Source organism: Chelmon rostratus, chromosome 2 (genome assembly GCF_017976325.1).
Source record: "Chelmon rostratus isolate fCheRos1 chromosome 2, fCheRos1.pri, whole genome shotgun sequence".
Lineage (NCBI taxonomy): Eukaryota > Metazoa > Chordata > Actinopteri > Chaetodontiformes > Chaetodontidae > Chelmon > Chelmon rostratus.
In genome coordinates, this window is record NC_055659.1 from 10,647,689 (window position 1) to 10,670,672 (window position 22,984).

At 42.2% G+C, this 22,984-nt stretch overlaps 1 protein-coding gene across 4 annotated transcripts in view; it reads right to left on the reverse strand.

Annotated features, from left to right (window-relative positions):
• tox2 (TOX high mobility group box family member 2) overlaps nt 1-22,984 on the reverse strand; it is a 113,120-nt gene that overhangs the window by 25,721 nt on the left and 64,415 nt on the right. For all 4 annotated transcript variants that reach the window (XM_041958415.1, XM_041958423.1, XM_041958407.1 and 1 more), the window contains exons 3-4: nt 21,442-21,501; nt 4,543-4,830 (exon numbers count right to left, since the gene is read on the reverse strand). In XM_041958415.1, coding sequence (XP_041814349.1) covers nt 4,543-4,830; nt 21,442-21,501 — 348 coding nt within the window. The remainder of the gene's footprint in view (nt 1-4,542; nt 4,831-21,441; nt 21,502-22,984) is intronic.

The following is a 22,984-nucleotide window of genomic DNA, read 5'->3' on the forward strand; positions in this document are numbered from 1 at the left end:
AATTTTAAACATACCATAGCTGAATATGGAGCCTTTCTGTTCAAATGGATTGCAGATGTGGTTGTCACAGCACAGGTGTGACGCTCATGTAAATATACCTGTCCAGCCAATAATGAAATAGTTTTGCTTTAGGTTTTGGTGTAAAAAAAGACACAGCAGACAACAGTGAGGCCACTCCAGAAATGATTCACCAGCAGCAGCAGCAGAGATGTGTATCTGGGCTGTATTGATAAGATCAATGCAACCTGAGCATGGCTATTAATGTCTAATGTGTTTTGGAACTTGTAGATGCTATGACAGGGGGGGCATTAACAGAGAGAAAGAGAGAGAGAGAGGCAGGGAGGGAGAGGGAGAGCGAGAGAGAGAGGCCCTGCCAAGTGCATCAGAGCATCAGAGAAAGGAGCTCTCTGAAAGATATCAGGTTTGGCCAGGAGGGGCTTCAGACCGCAACATAATAAGCATCAGAAAAAAAAAACACCTTATGAATTAAAAACGGCCTTTTTACAAAATTAGAGGAGTACAGTCAATTACGTCTTTTTCAGGTTTTGAGAGTCAGCAGTGGAGATAAAACCTCAAAAGTCAGCACCTGGCTGGAATGTAAGCTTCCATCCACTCGTCTCGTCCCTGTTGATGATTCACCTTTAAAGGATTAGCGGCATTTGTTACCATTAAACCCACGAACCAAATCAAGCAATGAGTTAACAAGCAGGTCTGCAGCGAACAATTATTTTCATTATCGATTAATCTGCAGATTGTTTTCACATCCAGCTGATTAATGGTTTGGCATTATTACAATTACCCAAAAAACCCCAGTTCATATCGTTACATTGCTTTGTTTTGTCCACCAACGATCTAGAACTCAAATACAATACATCAATTTACTCTAATAGTGGACAAAAAAACAAACAAATATTCTTCTTGAAGCAGCTCTACTAGCTAAGCATTGCCTTGCCGAAGACTGATGGCTGATGGAGGAGGAAATCTCTGTGATATAGACCTCCATTGTTGTTTAACTATTAAAAACACACCAATGAGCCCCGCTGATGCACTGGCAAACATGTTCCTTCATTACTGTGAACATGGCCAGTGTTCATTCCACATTCACCATCCTGCTGCTGTAAATCCGCACAAAGCATGAAATGAAATTACATATGAGTGATCAGTTTGTATATTTACATCTTCAGCAGGAACAAAGGGGCTTGGGTCGGAAAAGCACTGACTGGGGAGGGAAGTGAGAGGATGGAAACATAGACATAGACCAGTTTTATTCTTTATTCTTCTCTATTCTTTATTTCAAGTGAAAATCTTGATAGCTGTCATTGGTCAGGAGGATCCACACCCACCTAAAGATCTAAATCTAAACACCATTTAGTCTAACAGTTCACTCTACCACTACAAAAGAGCACTATCTATCTGTCCAGCAGCTCCCTGACTACGATCAACTGCTGCTCTAATACTCTTCTGAATCATTTTCGTTATATAATTGCCCTATTTTATTTTATGTTTACATTGTTGCACCTGCAATGGAGTACTTTCAAACGTCCTCATACTAGAATCACAAAGGCCCACGTTTAAAAACCAGAAGCTCTCAGCCTTTTGTTGAGACAGAATAACCCTATTTCACTCAACTGAATTATCTCTAAAATATCTAATAATGAAATCCAGGAGGTACAGAAAACTTCAGGTATATGCTCATTTTGAATAAGAGTTACCGCTTTCCTCTTTGCAATTTCTTCTTGCTTTCCTCCCCACAATGCCCTCCTGTCCCTCCCCCCCATCCTCACCCCTCCTCACTTCATCCAACTCTATTGCACTCTTTTCATTGCCCAGCTCACGTATTGAATCTGCCTGATGAAAACAGATCTCACTGCAGCACCACAATAGAATGGCTGATGCAGGAAAGATGAACCCTAATGGATTTTTTTTTCAATGTGCTCAAGATTGAATATAAGGCCTGACCTCCAGATGTAGTGGATCCATTTCAACAGCAGAGATATTGTTTATAGTGAGGACACAGAAACACATGGACACACAACGTCAACAGCGGCTGCAGAAAAATCCCTTTCTATCTACATGTAACACTCAAACACTGTATTTTTCAGCCCACAGAACAGTCTAAAATTAGAATTAACCCTTGTTATTTATCTATCCATGTCAAGTGAGGTATTCATTATGATAGCATCTCATGTTTGAACTGCAGAGTTTGCTTAATTACTCTGCTCAACAGACTGTGTCAAGGTGAGGCACCAGTTTAATAGACACTCCATTCTCAGCACAAATGAACCTCTGCTACGGTTTGGTAGTTTCGCCAGGCAGGCTATTTGATTTAGAAATTTCTGAGTTTGCTTTATATGCTGCAAGTTGAAGCAGAGCCCTGAAAAGATCTCCTATATGTTCAAGGAGCTTCTCTCAGAGCCACTGAGGATTATTGAGGTTCGGGAGGTTGTACTGTTTTTTTTTAAAGATCCCTGACCACCTGCTTAAAAGCTACTTTAAATCTAGTGGTGCAGATTTCCAGTGCACTTATTTCTTTTGGCGTTATCTTGATTTATTTGCTTCTAAATCACCCTGAATATACACTTAATTTGGACAATATATCACATTCGCAATATGTGTTGCACTTCTTATCTTTGTGTCTGCGCTTTAAAAAAAACAAAACACCCTTTCAACCACCCGGCCCAGACATCAGAATAGCAATCACCCACAGTTACCGGCTTTTTTCGCATGCGTGTTTTGATTACATGTTCATCGTGTGTCATTTCAAACACATCTCATGCATTTTTATCGCACAACCTGCAGCATTCAATCTATTAAACTAGCGAGTGTGTCCCTCTGTAGCAGTAACAAATATCCTGACTGCAGAGAGAAAGACCGGCCAATCAACCACTGTCTCCCCAGCAAAGGTCATGACCAAAATGTGAAATGAATATGAAGATAAATGACACAAGGATCCAATGCCTAGGGGGAATATTCCAACATTATATGTAATATACAGCATGTTTATGTTGCAGATCTTTATCAAGCTGTATTTGGCTACATACTGGCTGTGTTTATCCTTATCTCTTCTGTTTATGATGAACATTATAATACATTATGCTTGACCTACATATGCAGCTGTATGTATTTAATGTTCTGTATATAATAGATGCTCTTGTCTTTTCATTAACATACACAAAACATGCTGCCGGCTTGTCATTCCCAATGTTGCCTCAGAGAGAAAAAGAAAGCTATGAACCATGTGCACTATATTACAGGCAATCTATTCAGAAGGCACAGCTGTAAGTGTAGCTGAATCTGTGTCTGTTTACGATATATCAGTCAATGTCAAGTAAGTTATGAAGCTATGAAGTTCTGACCTTCACACCCTGAACGCAAAAATCTTTGCATTTGTTAATATCGGTGACCATACAGTATGCACTTGCTCTTTATGCAAGTGATTTTCACTTAGGTCCGCAATCAATAAAAGGCATTCGCATCTGTTCATGTTTCAAAGGCAATCATTGAATGAAACATCACGCAGTCACATAGATGTTGAAAGAACTCTCTTCACTTCACCTCTGTTACAACATTTACATTTTGGTCACTGAGTAGGATCAGAAAACAAAAAAATACAAAACAAAACAAAATACTTTGAACTCTACTCATTTACTCAGCTCAGCTTTTTCTTGCCATGTGTGGTTATACTACATGTATACTATAACAGAGATTACTAACTGGAGAACCTACTGCAGCCTATAGGATACATAGTGTTTCACGCTCAAGCTTCAGATGTCTAATTTGTTGTGATAGAAACCTGCTCTATTTCCTGCAGTTCTCACGAATGCAATTATGGTTTGGAGATGCTAATTTGTGCAGGAGCAGTTCTGTGTGGAGCTGTGGGAGTAATCAGCAAGCATTCATGTTTGAAGGCTTGACAGATTGACCGATGCATGCTGTCGAGATAGATATGATGCTGATGGATTTACCCACAATCCCTTTCTCCATGCATCAGAGCTGACATGGCAACCACCGAACAATCACTCAGTTCCCCCACTTAGCCCCCTTCTTCATGTCTTCAAAATTACATTTACCTTATATGGTTGTAATCTGTTTTATATTACAAAGCACTTCAAAATGGCTGTTTTGGATGTTTTGTAATATACAAAAAGCTTTGAAAATCATTTAAAAAGACAGATTTGTGCAATTTCTCATGTGCTCCATCATTTTTTTCTCCAAAGCTGCAACTTTGTATCTGCTTTAGTATATGGTATCTATTCGGTGTTTGTGTACATGTGAAGGTTAAAAATTTGCCCTCATGTCCTCCTGGCTATCTCAGAAACAAAATCAGTTTCTGTATAAGCTAGCACAGTTGAAATCACACAACAAACTGAAAGCGTTTGGTTTAAGTCCAACACTCTATTCTTCTTACTTCTTCTGTAATTAGAGGTTAAAATTGTCCAAAACATTTGTGACCATTACTGAAAGTATTCTCTGACTCTTTAAATGTCACCGTGTTACTGGGGCCCCCTAATGGAGTGGTTCAGTCCATGTAGTGCTACTCACCGAGGGCATTTGGCTGGAGACGAGGTGGCTGTCCTGTGCCAGCATGTTAGACATCATGAGTGTGGGCAGCTCTGGGTAGGAATACGGGTTGATGAGCCCATTGTGTGGCAGCGAGTGGCAGAGGTAGCCTGTAGAGTCATGCTCCATCAGGTGAAGAAGAGGAGGCTCGGGGTGGTTAGGTGGAGTGATGGGGGGGATCTCGTAGTCTTCGTCCCCGGCTCCATTTCCACTGGCCGTGCCGCCACCTCCGCCTCCTCCCCCGCCGCCGCCGGTCTGGCCTGTGTAGTTCTGATGGAGACAAACAAGTGAGAAAACTTAATTTGACTGGGTGCTACGCACCTGCTACCTAAAGGCTGATACCCACAAACATCCCAAACACAGCAAAATTTGAAAATACAGGTGGAGGTCAGGGACTCTGCAGATACTAACACCACCACACACTTCCAGTGGTTCATAAGTGATGCTTGAGAGGGGTTATTGTTGTATGAGTATATACTAAAGCAATACGCCCCAAGGGTTGTTGCTTGGCACGACATGGAGCAACACAGATGCGGTGGAAAGCATGCTTATAGATTGTGGTGATTCTTAACATTTATCTGAACATCGGCATTAACTGTGCAATTGTTGAAGTAGTGTTCAATTATGTTACCGTCCTCTTTGCTGGTGCAGAGGTGTTGGACTCTGGACAGGTGTGTTTTAATTGCCAGAAGCAAAGGTATTGCTTCAGCATCTTATTCTCGTTGTGCTTTGGGCACCAGAAGGGTTCACCTTTCCATTTTTCACAGTGGCATAAATCTAATGGAGAGCCTGGTTTAACTCCATTTTGGCGATTGTCTTCAAATCAGTACCCAGATCCTTCTGTGTACACCAGGTCTGAAAACAGCTCTTCAGTTTTTTATCTTCCTCCTCTATCCTGTCCTTTTCTTTACACCACTCATTTCACCCAGTGAAACAAACTTCCCTAAAAAAATCTGACTTTCTGAAACAGTTTGTTTGGCGGAATAATACTGATGTAATGCAGTCACAGGTGTGTGTTTATTGAGCATTTTACAACGCCTTCGAACGTGGCTCAAGAACTATTTGTTTTTTTTTTATCGTTTTTTAGGAAAAACCTGCTCATTCTGCCTTTAAGGAAGTGATGAATATTGGATATTAAGTCAAACTAAAGCTAGCGTAAGTCATAACTGATTTCTGCATGACTCTGTTTCATATGGGCTGCAGATGGAGACAGTTTACTGTAAAAGAGTTATTTGACAGAGAGAAATAGCTATTTCAGGTACCAAGGTTTCAAAATGTCCTATTAATTTCCTGTAAAGGCCGTGTTAGGCAACTGGAGCGCTTCCAAGGAATGGATGGATGGCAAACTCTTCCAGTTGGATCTTCAGTATAACGGAAGATGAGCAGCTGCATTACTAAAGCAGTGTGTAAAAAAGCGTACGTAAAACAAGAACAAAAGTCGACAGCAGTTAATTTCACTAACAAACATCCAGTCACCAAACTTTAAATTCAGTTGCGTGCTCCGATTTTTATTTTTTTAACCATCTTGAATGGTTACTTGCTAACAGTTAAGCTAACTGACGCTGGATCTAAGCCTCTCCTACATGCATTTTTGAATATATTGACGTCTTGATGTTATCTATTGCTTACCACAGCAATATTAGACTGCAGGTAACCATAGCAACAATACTTCTGCTTTGTCCTTCATTATCAGTTACCCTTTATTGCTGGTGCTGACCTTACCATAAGTTAAACTGACAACAAACAATAAACAAAAGCCAGATAACTGTTACAGCCATGCAACAGTAAGTGTAATAATAGACTTTTTGGTGTCCCAATATGGAAAATAAAACTGTTTTGTGTGGTGGTGTTAGCCTCTGTTTCATCCATTGTTTTCATATATCAGAAAACCACAAAGAGGGTTATGGCTTATAAAGTGTTTGATAGGAAAAAGTAATGACAAATTGAAAACTGATGCCCTGTGGTTCTCAATTTCTTGCAGCAGACTCCAGAATAAACATTTATTTGGCAGACAACGCCTTACTGACAGCTGTACTAACTAACAGTTGGTCGATCAGTGGCAAAATAAATGCGAAATTCACTCCATCACCACTTCGGTCACTACATCTGCTGTTCTTGTCTATCAAAGAGCTGATTCATTAAAAACCTCCTGTGTAAAGTAACCATTCCAACATAAAAGGATCATATAACCTTGACAATGCATTGAAAGCATTAATTCATAAATAATAGAACTGATATGGGGGAAAACACTGCAAAAACAGAATAAAGTAAAATTAATTTATAGTTATGCTAACATCTTGTTTACCAAGGAATTCGGTTTCCTGCCATTCTACAAAAAGCTTTGAAAGCTGTTTAATTTCTGATGTGCCGTTTTGCTAGAATAGGTGTAATTTTGTTTCACATGACAAACGTCTCATTTTGAACCAAAAACTCAATGCTCGGCGATGAGTAATAAAGAAGACCCGCGGCCTCTGTATTTGTGTGCTGTCGCGCTAACACAGTAAGTCCAATCAGATCAGAGTCCTGCACAGGGCGAGAAGAAAAGAAAAATAGCAGGGAAATTCAACGGGGAATGAAAAGCAATTTTGTCAGAGACGATCCAACTTGACTCCCATTGTAATGACTGAGTCAAATTAATCATCACAAATAATATTCTGGTGTCAGCCATTCAAGGGTTTTTTAATAGAATTTTTATGATTCATGTCTAGCAGTATACATCAAACAGTCAGTTCTGCAACATTTCTGAAATCAATTCAATATCATCTTTGTGTAGGCTGTCATCCTCGGCAGCAGAGTGGTCATTTATCTCTCAAACAGATACTTTTAGAAAATAAGGGGCACGGGGAGATGGAAGACAGAAGAGAGGATACAGGGCACTTTTATTTTTTCTTATTTCTCTCAACCCTGTTTTAGTATAGAGGTGAGCGTACAGGCCCATTCTGTAATTTTGTGACCACATAAATTACAGGTTTGTTAAGATATATAACCTCCAAATGACAAATGGGCATTTTCCAGCTGCTTGGAATACACAACACAGGCCCGTTTTACTGCAAAGAAACCTCAGTCAGCATTAGAAAATCTTAACAATGTGGATTTTGTTTTCGTCTAATGTTGGTGTGCGCTCATTTTGAAGTGATAGCAGCTTTAAAGCCTTTGCGTTTTTGTGATTCGGCCATTTGGATCACAGATTGTGCCTTTAAGTACACAGTAATGAACAATCTTCTCTTTACAACAATAGCTTTCAGGAGGATTAAAATGTACATAATGTCTTTTAAAGGAATACCAATCTGAGGCTGTAAGCACGAAGCCAGATGAGAGGAATTTCATTAAGTTACAATATCTAAAACACTAAAACACCCATCTTTAATTCGACCACAAAAAAGGACGTTAGCGATGTTTTATTGTGAAGCAGGAACGCAAACACAGCCTCAGCATTTAAAGCGCACTTTCATCTCCCTACATGTTACACCAAAGGAAGAAAATAAGAGAAAAAGAAGTGCGATTGCCTCAGTTTGATTTACTTTGTCCTGACAAAGCCTGCAAGCCAGTTGATCTTAATTTTCTGGACTCTCCTTTGAAGACAGATGTTTTCGTAAACCTGTGGGGATAATGTTATTGTTTGGTCTAATGGACAAGAAAACGAACATTTCCTGAGATTCAATTTCCCTCATAATTGTTGGAAGGAAACTAAATTGTCTGCTGTAAACATGGGAGCCATTGTGTGAAGTGAGTCCCTGTGCGTGTCCCTCGGAGCCTTCTTTTACCGTGCTTCACTACGGCTGCGGCTGACCACTGTGTAATCTGAAGACCGCCGCTCTTAGTCATCATCGAGCATGTTCATCAACCTTTTGTTTTCTCTGTTTAAATATATATCCACGCTGCGGAAACATTTTCCTGGCCCCATCCGTTGCTTTTGATTGTGCAAAGGGACGAGGACTGAGGATGTGTCATGTGTTAGGCTGCTGTGAGGGCTCATCCAGTGCCCTTGATGATAAAATGTAAATACCAAGGACGTTCCCAGTTGGATTGTGGCAAGATAAATTATTCATATGCCTCTATTCAGAATGAGCATGCATGTACAGGACCACATGTACACTCTGGCTAATGTATACTCTTTTCTCCTTTAAAAGTAAAATCCAAACAAAGGCAATGTATTTGATGGATCGCATGGACCAATGTGTGTCCTAGTATGGAATTCACTTTTCAAACAAAAGCCCCCCCCCCCCCACCCCCTCCCTATGAGGAACTCGTCATTGGTTTCTTTTCAATAGTTAGTGGTGCACTCCTACCAAAAGCTGCATTACACAGATTTTATTTTGTCACCGAAACATCCTTTATTTTCCTCCTCTGATCGATAGCGCACACTATAGGGAGCATTATTTCCAATACACAGTATGCTCAGCCGCACAGTGAGCGAAACACAATCTGTAACATTTTAATTAAGAGACAGATCTCTCGACTGTAAGTGTTACATACCAGCACACCTTTCATTTGAAAGAAACAGATGAACAGACAGTTGGTCTGGGACTGAGAGAGAAAATAACATTGATTGGGGAGCTCTCCAGCTTGTCTTTTATTTGGCACAGAACTCTCCCTCCCTCTGTAACGCTGCCTGAGTATTCAAGGCCTTCTGGAGATGATATTGACTGTGGCTAATGGCTCATTATCTGTACATTCTCCTTCTTATTAAATTATAGTTGTAATGCCTGCAGAGATCTGGATTTAGGACATAAGCGAATTAATATCAAAATGCATATTAATTCTGTAACATGATTCGCCGTCAAATGTAATTCGCATCCACAACAAAAGAGCTGCATGCATTTTAGTATTTGTGAAACGCTTCATGTTCTTGGCATAGTGTTGTATTTAAGAGCTGAAGCAATCGTCAGAAAATTGATCAGCAACTATTTTGATCATTCGTTAATCATTTAAGGCATTTAAAAGCACAAACTCCAAAAAATTATTTTGTTCAATTGTGTTTCATATCATAATAAACTGAATATTTGTTGGACAGAACAAAACATTTTGATATGTCACCTTGGGCTCTGGGAAATGAGCATTTTTTCCCACTGACGATCCAGAGACTAAATGGTAAGGGGGAGAAAAATAATCATTAGTTGCGACCCTAATATAATTTGCTCGTTTCATAGTACATTCGCGAAAAGCAACATCATTATACAAACAGAATTTTTATTTTGACAGGTGGCCCACACACTGTGAACATTTCCTCTTCAAAATAACCAAGCTCACACAATAAGAGCATAAGTGCATGAGCATATTCAGGCCAGTTGCTTGTGTGCCACACAGACGCAGAGTTTGGCGTCCTCTCAAGTCAGCGTTTGTTTCGGGGAGAGGGCGGGACCGACAGCTCGCAGACAGACGATGACAGATCTGCCTTACCACTAATGTGCACTTATCTGCCTATTGGAGAGCTTTGTCACCGTGGTGATTTATGCTTAAAATCCCCCTCACACTACCACTTCCATCACCTCCGACGCTCTTCATTCCAACACCTTCGCGTATGCTCCGTGCAGCGCTCTGCACGCGGAGACAAAGTCAGGACCCGTTATCTCGCCTTTCCACGCAGTCCGGTTTGCAAGGAAAACGGTGGATTTATCTTTGGGAAGAATTTGAGAGCATCATCTATTCTCATTCACTCTGCCATTGCTCTCCCAAAGGAAGATTATACTGTATATTTATGAATGATCCTGTTTACTAGAGTACACAGAGCTCTTGTTTTAATATAACACAGCAGAGGCAAATAGCTGTTGTCAGACTACAAAGATCACTTACTTTCAAGAGCTTAATCTGAACGGCACAAATTGATCTGCTACTTCTGTTTGCTGGGCTGTTTGTTTTTGATACTCCTCTTTCTCTTTTTCCCTTTTCTCCTCTTCTCTCTCTTTATCCCTCCATCTCTCTCAGTCAACTCAGGCTTAATTAAAGCCATAGCTGTTCTTCTGCTACAATATCATGTCAGGGGGTATCAACACACCACAAAGCCTTCTCTGGCAGAGCCCAAAGACAGGGAGGGGGGGCAAAGATCCTGTTACAGCCACCCTACACCTCCACTCTCCTCTTCCTCCCTTGGCTGGCCCAACCCCAGCCCGCCCTGCCCCTCACAGAGCCCAAACAGTTCTGGTCCCCGCTCCACATCCCCCGGACCTTGATCAACCCCCCTCCCACCCGCCCATCCCCCTGTCATCTCATCTCTCTCTCTATAAAACAGCCAGGCTGCATTATTTATCTGTCACTGTGTTACTGTTTGGAAATCATGAAAGGGGCTGTGGGGACGAAGACGCTAAACCGCCGCGTACTTGGTTTCTGTCCTGTGAATGAACGGGATGGGAGGGTGGGAAGAGACGAGGTGGGAGAGACAGAGAGATTGGGAGGCAGCAAGGGGGTGAGACAGGGAAAAAAATATAATGTCAAAGGCTCTTTCTAGGAAATAAAATCCAGCTCCTATCTCTGCAGCCCTGGCCATAGCTATGTGAGAAGAATGCTGCTCCGTGACAAAAATGCTTCTCATTTATCAGTATAGGAGGGAAAATATGTAGGGAATGGCAAGAATCATAATTAAAGCGAGAAGCAACTGTCCAAAGATGCAGATGGCCTGATTCAGCCAAGATACTGAGTTGATTACTAACTAACCTCCCATTGACTAAAACCAGCCTTTCTAATTGCATATATTGTCCCCCTTTTCTTTTATGTTTCCTTCCGTCCTTCTCCCCCGTGTATCCTGTTCCCAGTGCTCGTCTCACTTGTCAGTCAAGGTCAGGAGGTCATCCTCATCTGATCGCGTGTCAGAGCAGATTAGAATCAGAGCTTTTGTGCCATGTCATATTTCATTATGCATTTGACTCATCTCGCAGGTCAAGGGGTCAGTGTGATTTGATTGGATGACAGAAATGATATAATTTGTGTTTAACCCTAGGCTGTATGAGGCTCTGAGTGGCGTACTAATGCATTTTGCAAAGACGGGGCAGGCCCTCTCCACAAGCGACTAATTCGAAGTGGCACGCCGCAGAGTTGAAGGAGAGCCAGAGCTATTGCACAACATGCTGAGGTTATAAGGGAGGCTTTATCAAATAATAAACACAACCTCCCTTGTACCTCTGTTTCCGTCTGTCTCTCGCACGCTTTCTTTTTACTCTGCAGACTGATGCAAGTGCCCAGACATTATCCGCCTTCTGTGCTTAATATGTTACTTTTCTCCTCCTTTTTTCTTTCTTTATCAATTTGAGTCACTGAAGATGTGTCGCTGACCCTCTTGTCTCGTGTTTTTCTCTCTCTCTCTCTCTCTGTCTCTGTTTCTTCCTCGCTGTCTAATAACACTTCATATTGGCGAGAGAGGAGACTAATGGAGAAGTGCTGTCAGCAACAACAACAACCACATCATTACTGCTGAACATTCAACTGGAACACAAACAACATTTAAATAGCTCCCAAATGAATATAGAACAGAACAGATATAGATAGACTAGATAACAGTGGCAAAAAAAAATCAACTGCTTTATTACTGTGAAAAGGAAACAACAGGTTTTATTGTTTGATAAGTAAACACGTATTTAAATGTTCCTCTGCTGGTTTTGTGTTGTGTGTACAGAAAGAGTTCAGGACCTTGCCGTAGTAATGATATGCAGATGCCACGCAGTGTCAATGAGAACTCAACTGTGATCTCCACTAATGCGGTCGGAAAACAAACCATGGGTGCACAAGATTGCTCAGGTTTCCCAATAGTCGTCTAGAGTGATTGTGATGCTGATGTTGATACTGCTGTGGGTGACAGGGGAGGAGGGGGGAGAGAGGAGGAGGAGGAGGGTGGGTGGAGTAGAAAACAGAGAGGAAGGAGCAGAAACGAAGGGGAGGGGGAAGAGATGAATCCAACATTTCAAATGAGGACCATAATCAAACTTATTGCCTGACAGGGTGAATCTAGGATTACACTGTTACTCTGGCAGACGTGCAGTATTATTTCCAGAGTCCCCTCTGTCTCTTCCTGTTCGGAGCAGCCATGTCCCCTCGAGAGGGAAGCCTTTTGAACTCCGCTCATTGGCACACCGCTGTCTGTTCTGGGCTTAACAACAGCCACCGCTGCTGCTGAGCTGTGACCACGCAAAAGCCACCCAGAGACCCGGCAAGGCCAAAAAACAGTAGCCAGTCAACAGTTTTTTAATTTTTAATGACTCTTCAGTTATCTACTTTTCTACGCTCAGTCAAATCATTATTAGCATGTGCACAATGGTGCTGCTGTGTCTGAATGACAAAACTAATTATTGCTATAAGAGCAAGTAAATGGACAAAAAACAGCACAATAAAGGGTTGGTGGATCAGTACCGACTGACTTTAACAATGTTGGAAATAACAAAGGGAGCGCTGATGGCGCAGTCATCCAAACAAACGTGCATTATTCAAAGAATTGTTAGGATCCTGTCACCCACAAATAACTCTGCTATACACCAGGAGAAGGGGGGTGTAAAGTGCATGTGGCTGGTGAGATTGTGCGTTCGCCTTGTGTCATTTAATGTCATGCATTTCTTCTTGCACACAAGAAGAAGAGGCCAGTAGCTCTTGAATGCTTTTGTGAACAATTTGTAGGTATCTCTGTTTTTTTAGACAATAACATAGTGTCAGAGACTGCCAGCTCTCTGTGTGTATATGTGTGTGTCTGTCTCTGTGTGTGTGTGTCTGTGTGTGTGTGGTGTTAGTGTGTTCTTAAGTGTCTCCCTCCCGGGTTCAGAGTCAATGAGGCTGTGTATCGGAGGCTGGCACAGCTGGTGGGAGCAGGAGACTAACATCTGGACCCTCGTACTCTTGGTGCCATTGTTAATAAGAGGCTGGTGGGGAGTGTAGGGGAGTGGAGGAGACAGCTCTCCAGTGTCAATGAACCTCCCTGTCTCTCACTAGAGCTCAACGCTGCAGCTCATACTTGATGCATCACAAATGTGTCCACAAAAGGACCTCCAGTGTCGCAGAGCTAAACCCAAACAGGAACGGCTTCATAGGCCTGAGTTTTGTAGTTTTTAGCAACGCTAGCGGCTCCCCTCTAGGGACGGTAATGTCAGTTGGTTGGTCGGTCTTCCATTTTGGTCCAGACTACTATAGCAACTATTGGATGGACTGCCATGACATTTTGTCCACTAAGAATAAATCCGCCTCATTTCGGTATTCTCCTGAATTTTTCTCGAGCACCACTGTGAGGCTGACATTTTGGTTTTTAGTGCAACGTCTCGTACTCCTACATCAGGATGAATTGTAATAACCGAGTCGCCAGAATTAAATGTTGGCATTATACGTTTCTGTAAACTGTCAATTTCAGGTTAGTCTATACAATTGCATTAAAACACTATTTAAACTGAAGACTGCGCGCCATGGGTTTGATTGTCTGTACCATTTAAGACCGGGCAAGACTTCCTGAATTCTGCTTTTTGTACTTTAACCTGCACATCGAAAGAGCACCTGTCGGATCAGCCATCAGATCCAGTCAGTGCTTCCTTCCTCCTTTGTAAATCAAAGTGACGTAGGTCAGATCACTGATACTAGTGTATGAGCTGATTTTCTCACCAGGAGGAGGAGGGGATGGTGGTGGTGTGACAGTTAGGCGAGATGACTGCCGAGCAGCAGACCAGCGTTTCGAGCCGTGTTTGTGTGCAACAAAACCGGGTATTTTAAGCCAAAGCATGACGTTGTGCTAACTCTGACCAAGTGGTTCTTGTGCCTGAAAACTGAAACATAAAGAAACATCAAGTTTGAACATAATGTTAAAACATATCTACACTATTCATCCTGGTGATGATTGAGTGCCAACATCAGGTCAGCATTTTAATTCGTCCATCACTTACTTACGTAAGTAGAATTAATGACATTCCCATCACTCTCTGCTGTATTTTGTGTTTAGTTCTAATTAGCAAACTTGATGATGGTGAACATGATAAACAGCTAAACATTAGCATTGTCTTTGTGGACATGTGACATTAGCAGCCTAAAAGAGATGCTTGCATGGCTATAGACTCTTCTTAGCTTCCATACAGACAGCAGCTGGGTGGTGTTCACAGCATCAGGACAATTCAAGCACAGGAAAGTGCACCAAATTAATCTTTCCTGTGATCATCTACATTTTCTAGTTCTGCATTTATTGTCTTACATGGCCAACTCCACCTGAGTTGCACAACCAGAGGCTTAAACTGATAAGGAGGATATAAATATAATGTAAAAGTAAAACATTGTACGCCTCAGGCTTTGTATCAATTTATTTGCTGTGCTCTGCTTAACCAGTTTAATAAGGAAAATTATATTACTTAATTTCAACTTTCTCTGAGCTGAGGAAATAAGTCAACATGGATCGATGTCAGCTTAGGGCTTTTTTCGTAACTTGAAGATACTGCATCAATAATTAACCAAGTATATTTGCTAATGAATCCTGGTTCAATGGAACAGTTTCCTCTCTAATAACCCATAGCTTTTTTTTTTCCCCGCAGCAACGAGGGCAAACCAGTTCAAGGCAAACTTTATACATTTCATTTTTAAAAGAGATAGAAAATCTCTGTTGTTGTGAAAAGGCTAAACAGACACTGGCAATTCCATGTCTTTTATAATACTCTGGCATGTGATCTAGCACAAGAGTGAGTGTTTGGTCTCTCATCAGTCTATCCAGTGGGGTGAAAGGCCTACACAAACACATTAAGGTTGCCATTAGTTTCATCTGATCACCTGGGGCAACAGGGGGATGGACAGCTTGGCAGAGCGAGGGCCTTGCACAAATACACAGCTGTGCATTTATATTTGGTGCCATGTCAGATGAGTATTTCAAACAGAGGGCTTTTAAACGGGGCAAGAGAGGGAGAGAGAGGGAGGAGGGTGAGGTGGGGGGTTTCCAAATGACTGTAAAAAGGCCACGGGGAGAGAGCTTTCCATCTTTCTGCTGCCGCGACAAATATGCCTGCACATCTTTTTGCATTGTCTCCACTCCCTGCTTCGTCAGCGAACAGCTATAGAAATATTTTGGCAGGCTGCTCTTTGTTTTCACTTTCACAAAAGATGTAGTGAGGGAATGAGAGAGAGAGGGAGTGGGGGGAGGCAGGTGGGAGAGGTACTGGGTGGGAAAGGTAAATGGATGTTGTCAGAATTTTGGGGGACATTTGCGAAAAGGAGGTCAGGGAGAAGAGCGGGGAGAAGGGAGGTGGAAGCAAGGCAGAAAGGGGTGAGTAGGGAAAATGTGAGGTAGGAGAAAAACAGCAGAGTAACTAGCTGGAAGTACAAAGTCAGAGAGACCTAAATGAGGTAAATCAGGTGAGGGGGCATAAACGAGGGAACTGAGAGGGGATTGGGAAGATTGGGGTGACGAGTAGAGTGAGGCACAAAGTGGGAGAGTCAACTGGAAGAGGAGGGGGCAGGTGGAAGTGGTGGGGAGGAGGAGCCTGCCACTCTGGTCCCCAGCTCCAGTCTAAACAGCGGGAGGAAGCTGTAAATCAGACTAATGCGGCCGAGCTGTAATTCAGACCAGCAGGGCCAGGGCGCTGGTGCGGGGACCCCGAATGGCGGGAGTTTACAAAACGCTGCCGCAAGGCTTTAATCAGTGCAACGATCCAAAGATACCGTCTCCCCCAATCAGCAGGCTTCCTGTCAGTCACACACGACTGAACCTGACCAATCAGGCTCTGCCGAGGTTCCAGACGGGCTGGCTGGGATTTGGGCTGCTGCCAAACAAGAGAATTACTCATCGAAACTGGAAAGGTGGAATGGGCCTTTAATTCAGATCATAGAGGGCTCAGGTGATAGATTTGTCAAAGGTTGGACATAAAAGACTATGGGATCATGTTCTACAATGGTTCATCAGAAACATATGGGGGAAAGATGAGAGACACAGGGGAGCAGTGGAGAAGGACTTAATCATATTTATCAGACTGGAGTTTCTACAAGTTTAGGCTCTGAAACTGGGTGACACACATCCTATCACTTCAAATCTGTTACACCACTAAATCTCTCATTAAAAACACTGAAGAGCTAGAAGGGCACTCCACGAGTGCAGAGGACACTCTCCCAGAATATATTCATATATTTGTGAATCTGCCCCATGATTCGTATCCACTTTAATGTGTTCTTCTTTGGCCCATGCTACACCCTCCCACCAAGTTTCACGAAAATCGGGCCAGTAGGTTTTCACTAATTCCGCTGACAAGCAGACAAACTCACTTTAAGTTTAGTCTGTCAATGTGTTTTAGAAACTTATTCATAATCACATCTGCCATATAAAAAAAACTTGCCATCGATCTACAATCTGTCTCTGCTTCTCCGTGTCTCACAGATCTGCTGTTGGCACTCAAACACCTCTCTAATTACAATTACAACACCCAAGGGGGCCAGTAAAATCCTTGCCAGCAGTGACTCACAACATAACAAGTGAGATGAGAAATAGCATCAAACTTACCGTTAAGACACGATTTGAACTCCCAACATGTAATCAGGCAGACAAAATACCGAAGTCGCCTTTTCATACCTGCATTTTACTCAAAGAGGAAGGAGGGCAGTGCATTAACTTAAAAGTGAGCGGAAAATGCAAATGTAGTCCACTTTATCATCAGGCATTCAAACAGACCCTTTCAACTCAGCAATCCATAATATTTCAGCTTTGATGCTCAGGAAATGGCCACAGCTCGATGGTAACACTGAGCTGGATTCTGCTCTAGTAGTAGTGGGACTGGTGTGACTGGCTGGGCTACACACACACTGTGCATGTTAAAACCACATGCAGCGTCTTGGCAGCAAAGACGCTACAGCGGCAGCCAATCAATAAAACCTTGTTACGCTAATTGCAAGATCATAATCTCCATTCCTACTTCTGCTGAATATCCAAACAGTCACTCCATTAGCCGAATTATTCCCCTGTGCAGTTTCTCCATCTCTCTTCAACCCCCACCCCCCCTTAACTTCCATTTCCTCCTCGTGTTCTCTTTTTTTCGGTGACATATTTCTCTCAAACAGCAGTTCTGCTAAATGAATTCATAAGTCAGGGAGAAAGACATCAAAGCAAAGCATTGTCAAGGTAAAGTGCTGATGAAGTATACTGTTTCTTTCACTTTGCTGCAGAGCTATGAGAAGGCATCTCCACAGTGCATTATCTTTGATCGCATCGCTCTGTACTGTTCTGTTTAGTATTAGCAAGAGAAATCCCACTTCAGGTGAAGGTGTGCTAAGACTTTTATAATAAAAAAAAGGCTCTCTGCGAAGGAGGCGCTCTTCCACTTCCCACTGTGGAGATCGTCTGTTCGTGTGTCTCTTTTAGTGCTCGAGGGTCGGCTCAAACCTCCACGAAGACACCGGAGCAAGCTTCTCGTCGTTGGTTTCTCTTTTCTGCATTGTTGCCACGACAATGGTCAGTGGCCACAGGGGCAGACAAAGAGCTTGTTGATGGCAAGACCAGGGTCCGTGACCTTGTCATTGAATCACTAACACTTTGTCACTCCGCTTGGGGGGGGCTTGAAGAACCACTACAGAGAACTGCGCAGGGTCAGACTATGATGCTCATGGGAACATCGATATGACAATGGCACTGACCCCTTTTCCTTGTGACTCATCATGAGAGCAAGCCCACTGTTGGACGTGGTTGCAGGGCGATGTCCTATATGAAAGCACCTTGTGTAAAAAAAATGCATCTATATAGGTGAGCCAGATTAAATAGAGTGATAACATGGTGGGAGACAGCCGAGCAGCGAGTAACACACTTTCACATAGTTTGGAGGTGGAACCACTGACCCAAATGCATTTAAATGCAATGTAAGGGAGAAACAGAGTGAGAAAAAGAGAAGAAGAGGGGGAGTCAGAGAGAATGGGAGAAAGACAGATAGAGAAGTAAAGTGAGATAATAAAGCAGCAAGCAGAGAAAAGTGAGCTTTAGGCAGTAAGATTTGTTTTTACTCAAGATGGAATATATTGAGAATAATACAGCTGCTGTATACACTGTTTCTTGAGGAACAAAACTAGTTAATAAAAAATTATCCCTGCAGCTCTCATATCCCTCTGTTACTTCTCACCAAGTCCATTTTTATCTCAGCACTTGCAAACAGCACAAGCATAAACACATTTACAGTTTCTAAATGTATCTGATGCTTCACTTTAACCAGACTTACTTGTATAAAACACTGCATGTACTATAAACTATTCCACGCCAGAGCTGTTTTGCGCAGAAGAAAATCAATGCACTTCACCAGTTTGTACTAATAGGAAATGATGCAACACACACGCTAACAGACATCAATCAAACTGCAGTCCCAAATCTCGGCTACACGCTAATTCCAAGCAGCTTCGGAGTAAGAAAATAAAATGTACTCAAAACAGTCTGCATACTAAATAACCATTTGTTTATGAGTGTGCTGTTGATGTACAGTATTCTCACACCAAAGAAAGTGGAGAAGCTGCTCACAGCTGGATAAAATTTCAAACTAACCGTGGGTGGTTGTGAAACAGCTCCAAAAACATCTCAGAAAACAACTATTAAACATTTTGGAAAAACATTTTGCTGTCTCCTTGTATTTTGATGCCTTGAATGCTAACGCAAAACCAGCACACTATACGGATTAGTACACTACACAGTATGCCGTATGCAATTAGTATACTACATTATGTTATATATTCTATACTATGCAGCTATATTAGCGTGGATTTGGGACTCCTGTGATTTGGGAATTCAATTAAAATTCACAAGGTTTGTTTTCCAAGATCTTCCTCGAGCTGCTTCAACAACATCCACAATTTGTGCATTGTGAGGCAGCAGTGTATCAGCAGCACCCTCAAAAATGAAGCATTTTAAGCGTACATCATGACTTTTTGGAGCATACTTTGTGACTTCTCCAGTGTGAACGCACTACATACTTAAATGGTTTTTATATTTCTCCCATCTCTGTGTTTTGTTGTCGGAGTGTGTGTCCACCCCTAAGGCCCTCCCTGATTCTAGCTGTCAGAGGGAAGGAGAGGCTGAACTTGCTGAAGCGGAGAATAGAGCAAGGCACATGTCAAATATGAGAAGATCTTGAGTAAACAAAGTATAACACAGAGCAAAGCAAAATCGACTCTCATCTCATCACCGTCTTTCACGCTGTTTCCCTCTCTCTGACTCTTTCTCTCTTCCTTCCTTGATCCCCACCTTTCTCTCTCTGTCTGTCTTCTATGCCACATTTGCGATGTTTTATCTGTCCCTCAGTAATTCAGCAAAAAACACTGCGCACATCAGTACGACTTGTAATCAGTCAATCAGCACTGCAGTAAAACTACATGTGCCGAATCGAAATGGGCGATAAAAGGAGTGGTTCTTAAGATTTTTTTTGGTTTTTTTGCCAAGTACCAGCATGAGGAATTTTGTCAGAGAACAGAGCTGTTTTACTGAAAATCACTTTGTGACAGACATATTTGTTGTCAGAGTTATCTAAATGAACTTAAGGAATCATGTACAAGAAGCAGCATAAGCAGCTCTGTTCCTCATTCTGGGCCTCGAGCCACACTTTAACAAAACCAGAGCATTAAGAAATTACGCAAAACAGCAAATGCAACAGAAACACAGAACTACTGTAGCCTATGGGTCGGTTCTAATAATTGCAATTGACAGGGACAAATTCCCTGCTCCTCTGTGCATGTCAGATGGGCTTATTCCCAAACTCCACAAATCCCCCTGTCCAAACACAACCATATGGTCTCCCAGTTGTTCGTGACCAGCTGTGCTACAGTGTATCTGGCATGGTTGACGTGTACTGTAGGAGAGGCTCACTCCCCCTCCATTCTAACTTAATAAATCCTTTGAATGAGGCCAAAACTCACTCAGAGTGAAGCAGCGTTTCCTGCTTGGCTTTTACCAAAGTGAATATTTGTGTGCACAGAGGATGATTGCATAATTGGAATATAGTGAATTTGAATTTTATGATGGCAGAGTCAGCTTAATGGTTGACACAGTCGCCTCACAGATAGAAGGTCCCAGCACTTTCTGTTTGGAATTTGGATATTTGTGCTGTGTTTAGATCCTCTGGCTTCCTCCTACTGAATGCAGAAACGTAATTATGACCACTTGACGTAGATTGTGACGGACGAACAACCTGTGCAGGGTGTTTCAAAGCCTCCTACCCAGTGCATGCTGGGACAGACTCCAGCTTTAGTGTATAAAACATAGCAAAGGTATATTTTTAAACACGAGCCATAACTATTTATTTAAAAAATGGGCATCTGTCATCTGTATACCATCTTTGAAGGAAGATCTTTAACTGTCTTTGCAAGTTGAGATTTACGATTATTTCAGTGTTTTATAGTTATTGTTTATTGTTCTGTGTGTGTGAGTCATATATTTGCTTTTGATGTTATTTTATTGAGCTGGCTGTAACAGTGATACTGTAGCGGTTTCACAGTGTTTACTATATGTAATGCAAGTGAATAAATGTGTTTATCATACTGTATTTTTTGTTATGGACACCAGCAGTTCTTGCCAACATTACTGCTAATGGGGATCCAAATGAACAATAACCAATATAAAGCATTAACAGGAATCTTTGGCCTCATATGACTGTATTTAGACTCCAGGTTTTAGGACTTGAAGAAATGTGTTCCTGTTTATTCCACACTGTGAGCACCAGCACTCATATTAACAATCCTGTGGGAATATGTCAAATATATATAATCCAGAATGCATTGAAGAATATGTTGCATCTGTCAGTCTGCTGTAAAACAAGGGTGAACTCATTGGAATATTTTTTCATTGTTTCAGTAACAATCTGTCGTCCATCCTAATGAGCTTGAACAATGGTGAGAGCAAAAATGCTCTGCAACAACTCATCAACAATCATTGGGAACAGATGAAATAAGAGGAAAAGAGCAGGTATTCCATTAGGGGCCATTTGAACTCACCTGGTTTGGCGGGAGAAACTCATGGTTGTTTTCATTCATGTACATGTTGTCACCATCAAACTGTGGAGAGAGAGAGGGAGAGAGAGAGAGATGAGAAAACAGTTTGGCAGGGACCAACACATCACAACAGGGACCAGAAACAGAGATTTCCAGTCAGTCAGTGGAGACACAAACAGTGTAATACAGCGGCCTAATGACTGCGAGTCCTCAGCTTATAGACCTCGATGCTCTGGTGGATGTCAGTAATTATAGTTCATTAGAGACACGTATAATTAGGCCCTGTCAAAGCTTGTGTAACTCGCACTCTTCGTCTCAGCTTGCCTACAGCCTGAGTCTGTGTTAAGTGTGCGCACACCTCACTGCTGCGATTGCACGGGTGTCAAAAGGCGACAAAGGCACAACACAGTGATAATCACAACACCGAGAGCACAACTCTTGCACCGACAGCTATCTAGTTAGCTAGCCAGCAAGTTTACCAGTCAAATCAAATCAAAGGCAACACCTTTGTAATCAAACGACGTATGACAGGTAAGTCAGCCAGGAGCTGACCCAGAAATTGATTTGCTGTGCCATGCAGTTTGCTAGAACAGGGACCTACTTTCTGTGTTTATTTTTGGTCAAAGACAGGAAGGTTTCTTGTTAAATTAGCAATTTTTTGGAAAGCATTTGCTTCATGCTCCTCGTTCTGATTGACACCATTTGTGCCTTGTTTTTCCAAAACTCTAGAATGGAGGCGACGAATAAAAGTTATCAACCATCAGTCATAATCTAGGCTGACAGTACTGAAATCAAAGGAAGATCACCAGACGCAAATTCTGTAGAAGATCAGTAACATGGCTAAACAATTACAATTCAGCACTTCTAGCAACTGAGCAGCCACCCAGCTAGTGATCGAGACCACACAGACCTTAAGAAGTGAGAGCAGCCTTTGATGCCGAGCAAGGACACGGCAAGCCCGCTCATTCACAACTCACAAAACACCAAGCTTAAAGAGCCTAAAAAAGGAGGCTTAGGCAGGAGGACAGGTGATGGTTTGAGGTTATGGGGATGAGAAAGATGAGTGTATATCCCTGAGCTAATGGTGAGGGAGTGGGTAGAGATCATGTGGGAGGTGCAGCAGGAAAGATACTGTAAGTATGGAGGTACAGAGAGAGAGGAATAAAAACAGAGCATGAATGAAGGAGAAATGGAGTTGGGGAGGAGGAGGGTTGTAGCAGCAGTGGTGGCAATAGAGCCTGTGGTTGTTCTGGCCGTAGTGTGATTAACACTGGGGTCACAGCCAGAGGCCACAGCTTGAAACACACAGGCACATAAACACGCACACACACATACAGAAACACACACTCCCAGAGGCCTTGCCCGCTTCTCTGTCTGACACTATTTGGCACCAGCCATTTATGAGGAAACAAAACACACCTCAAGACAGCTAGTAGTAGCTGAGATGAATTACCGCCGCTACTGTAAGGTCAAGTAACAGGATGGATATGTGCCTACAGTAACTTACTAGGGGTGTTTCTCAAGCTGGGGCAGGGACCAAAAATGG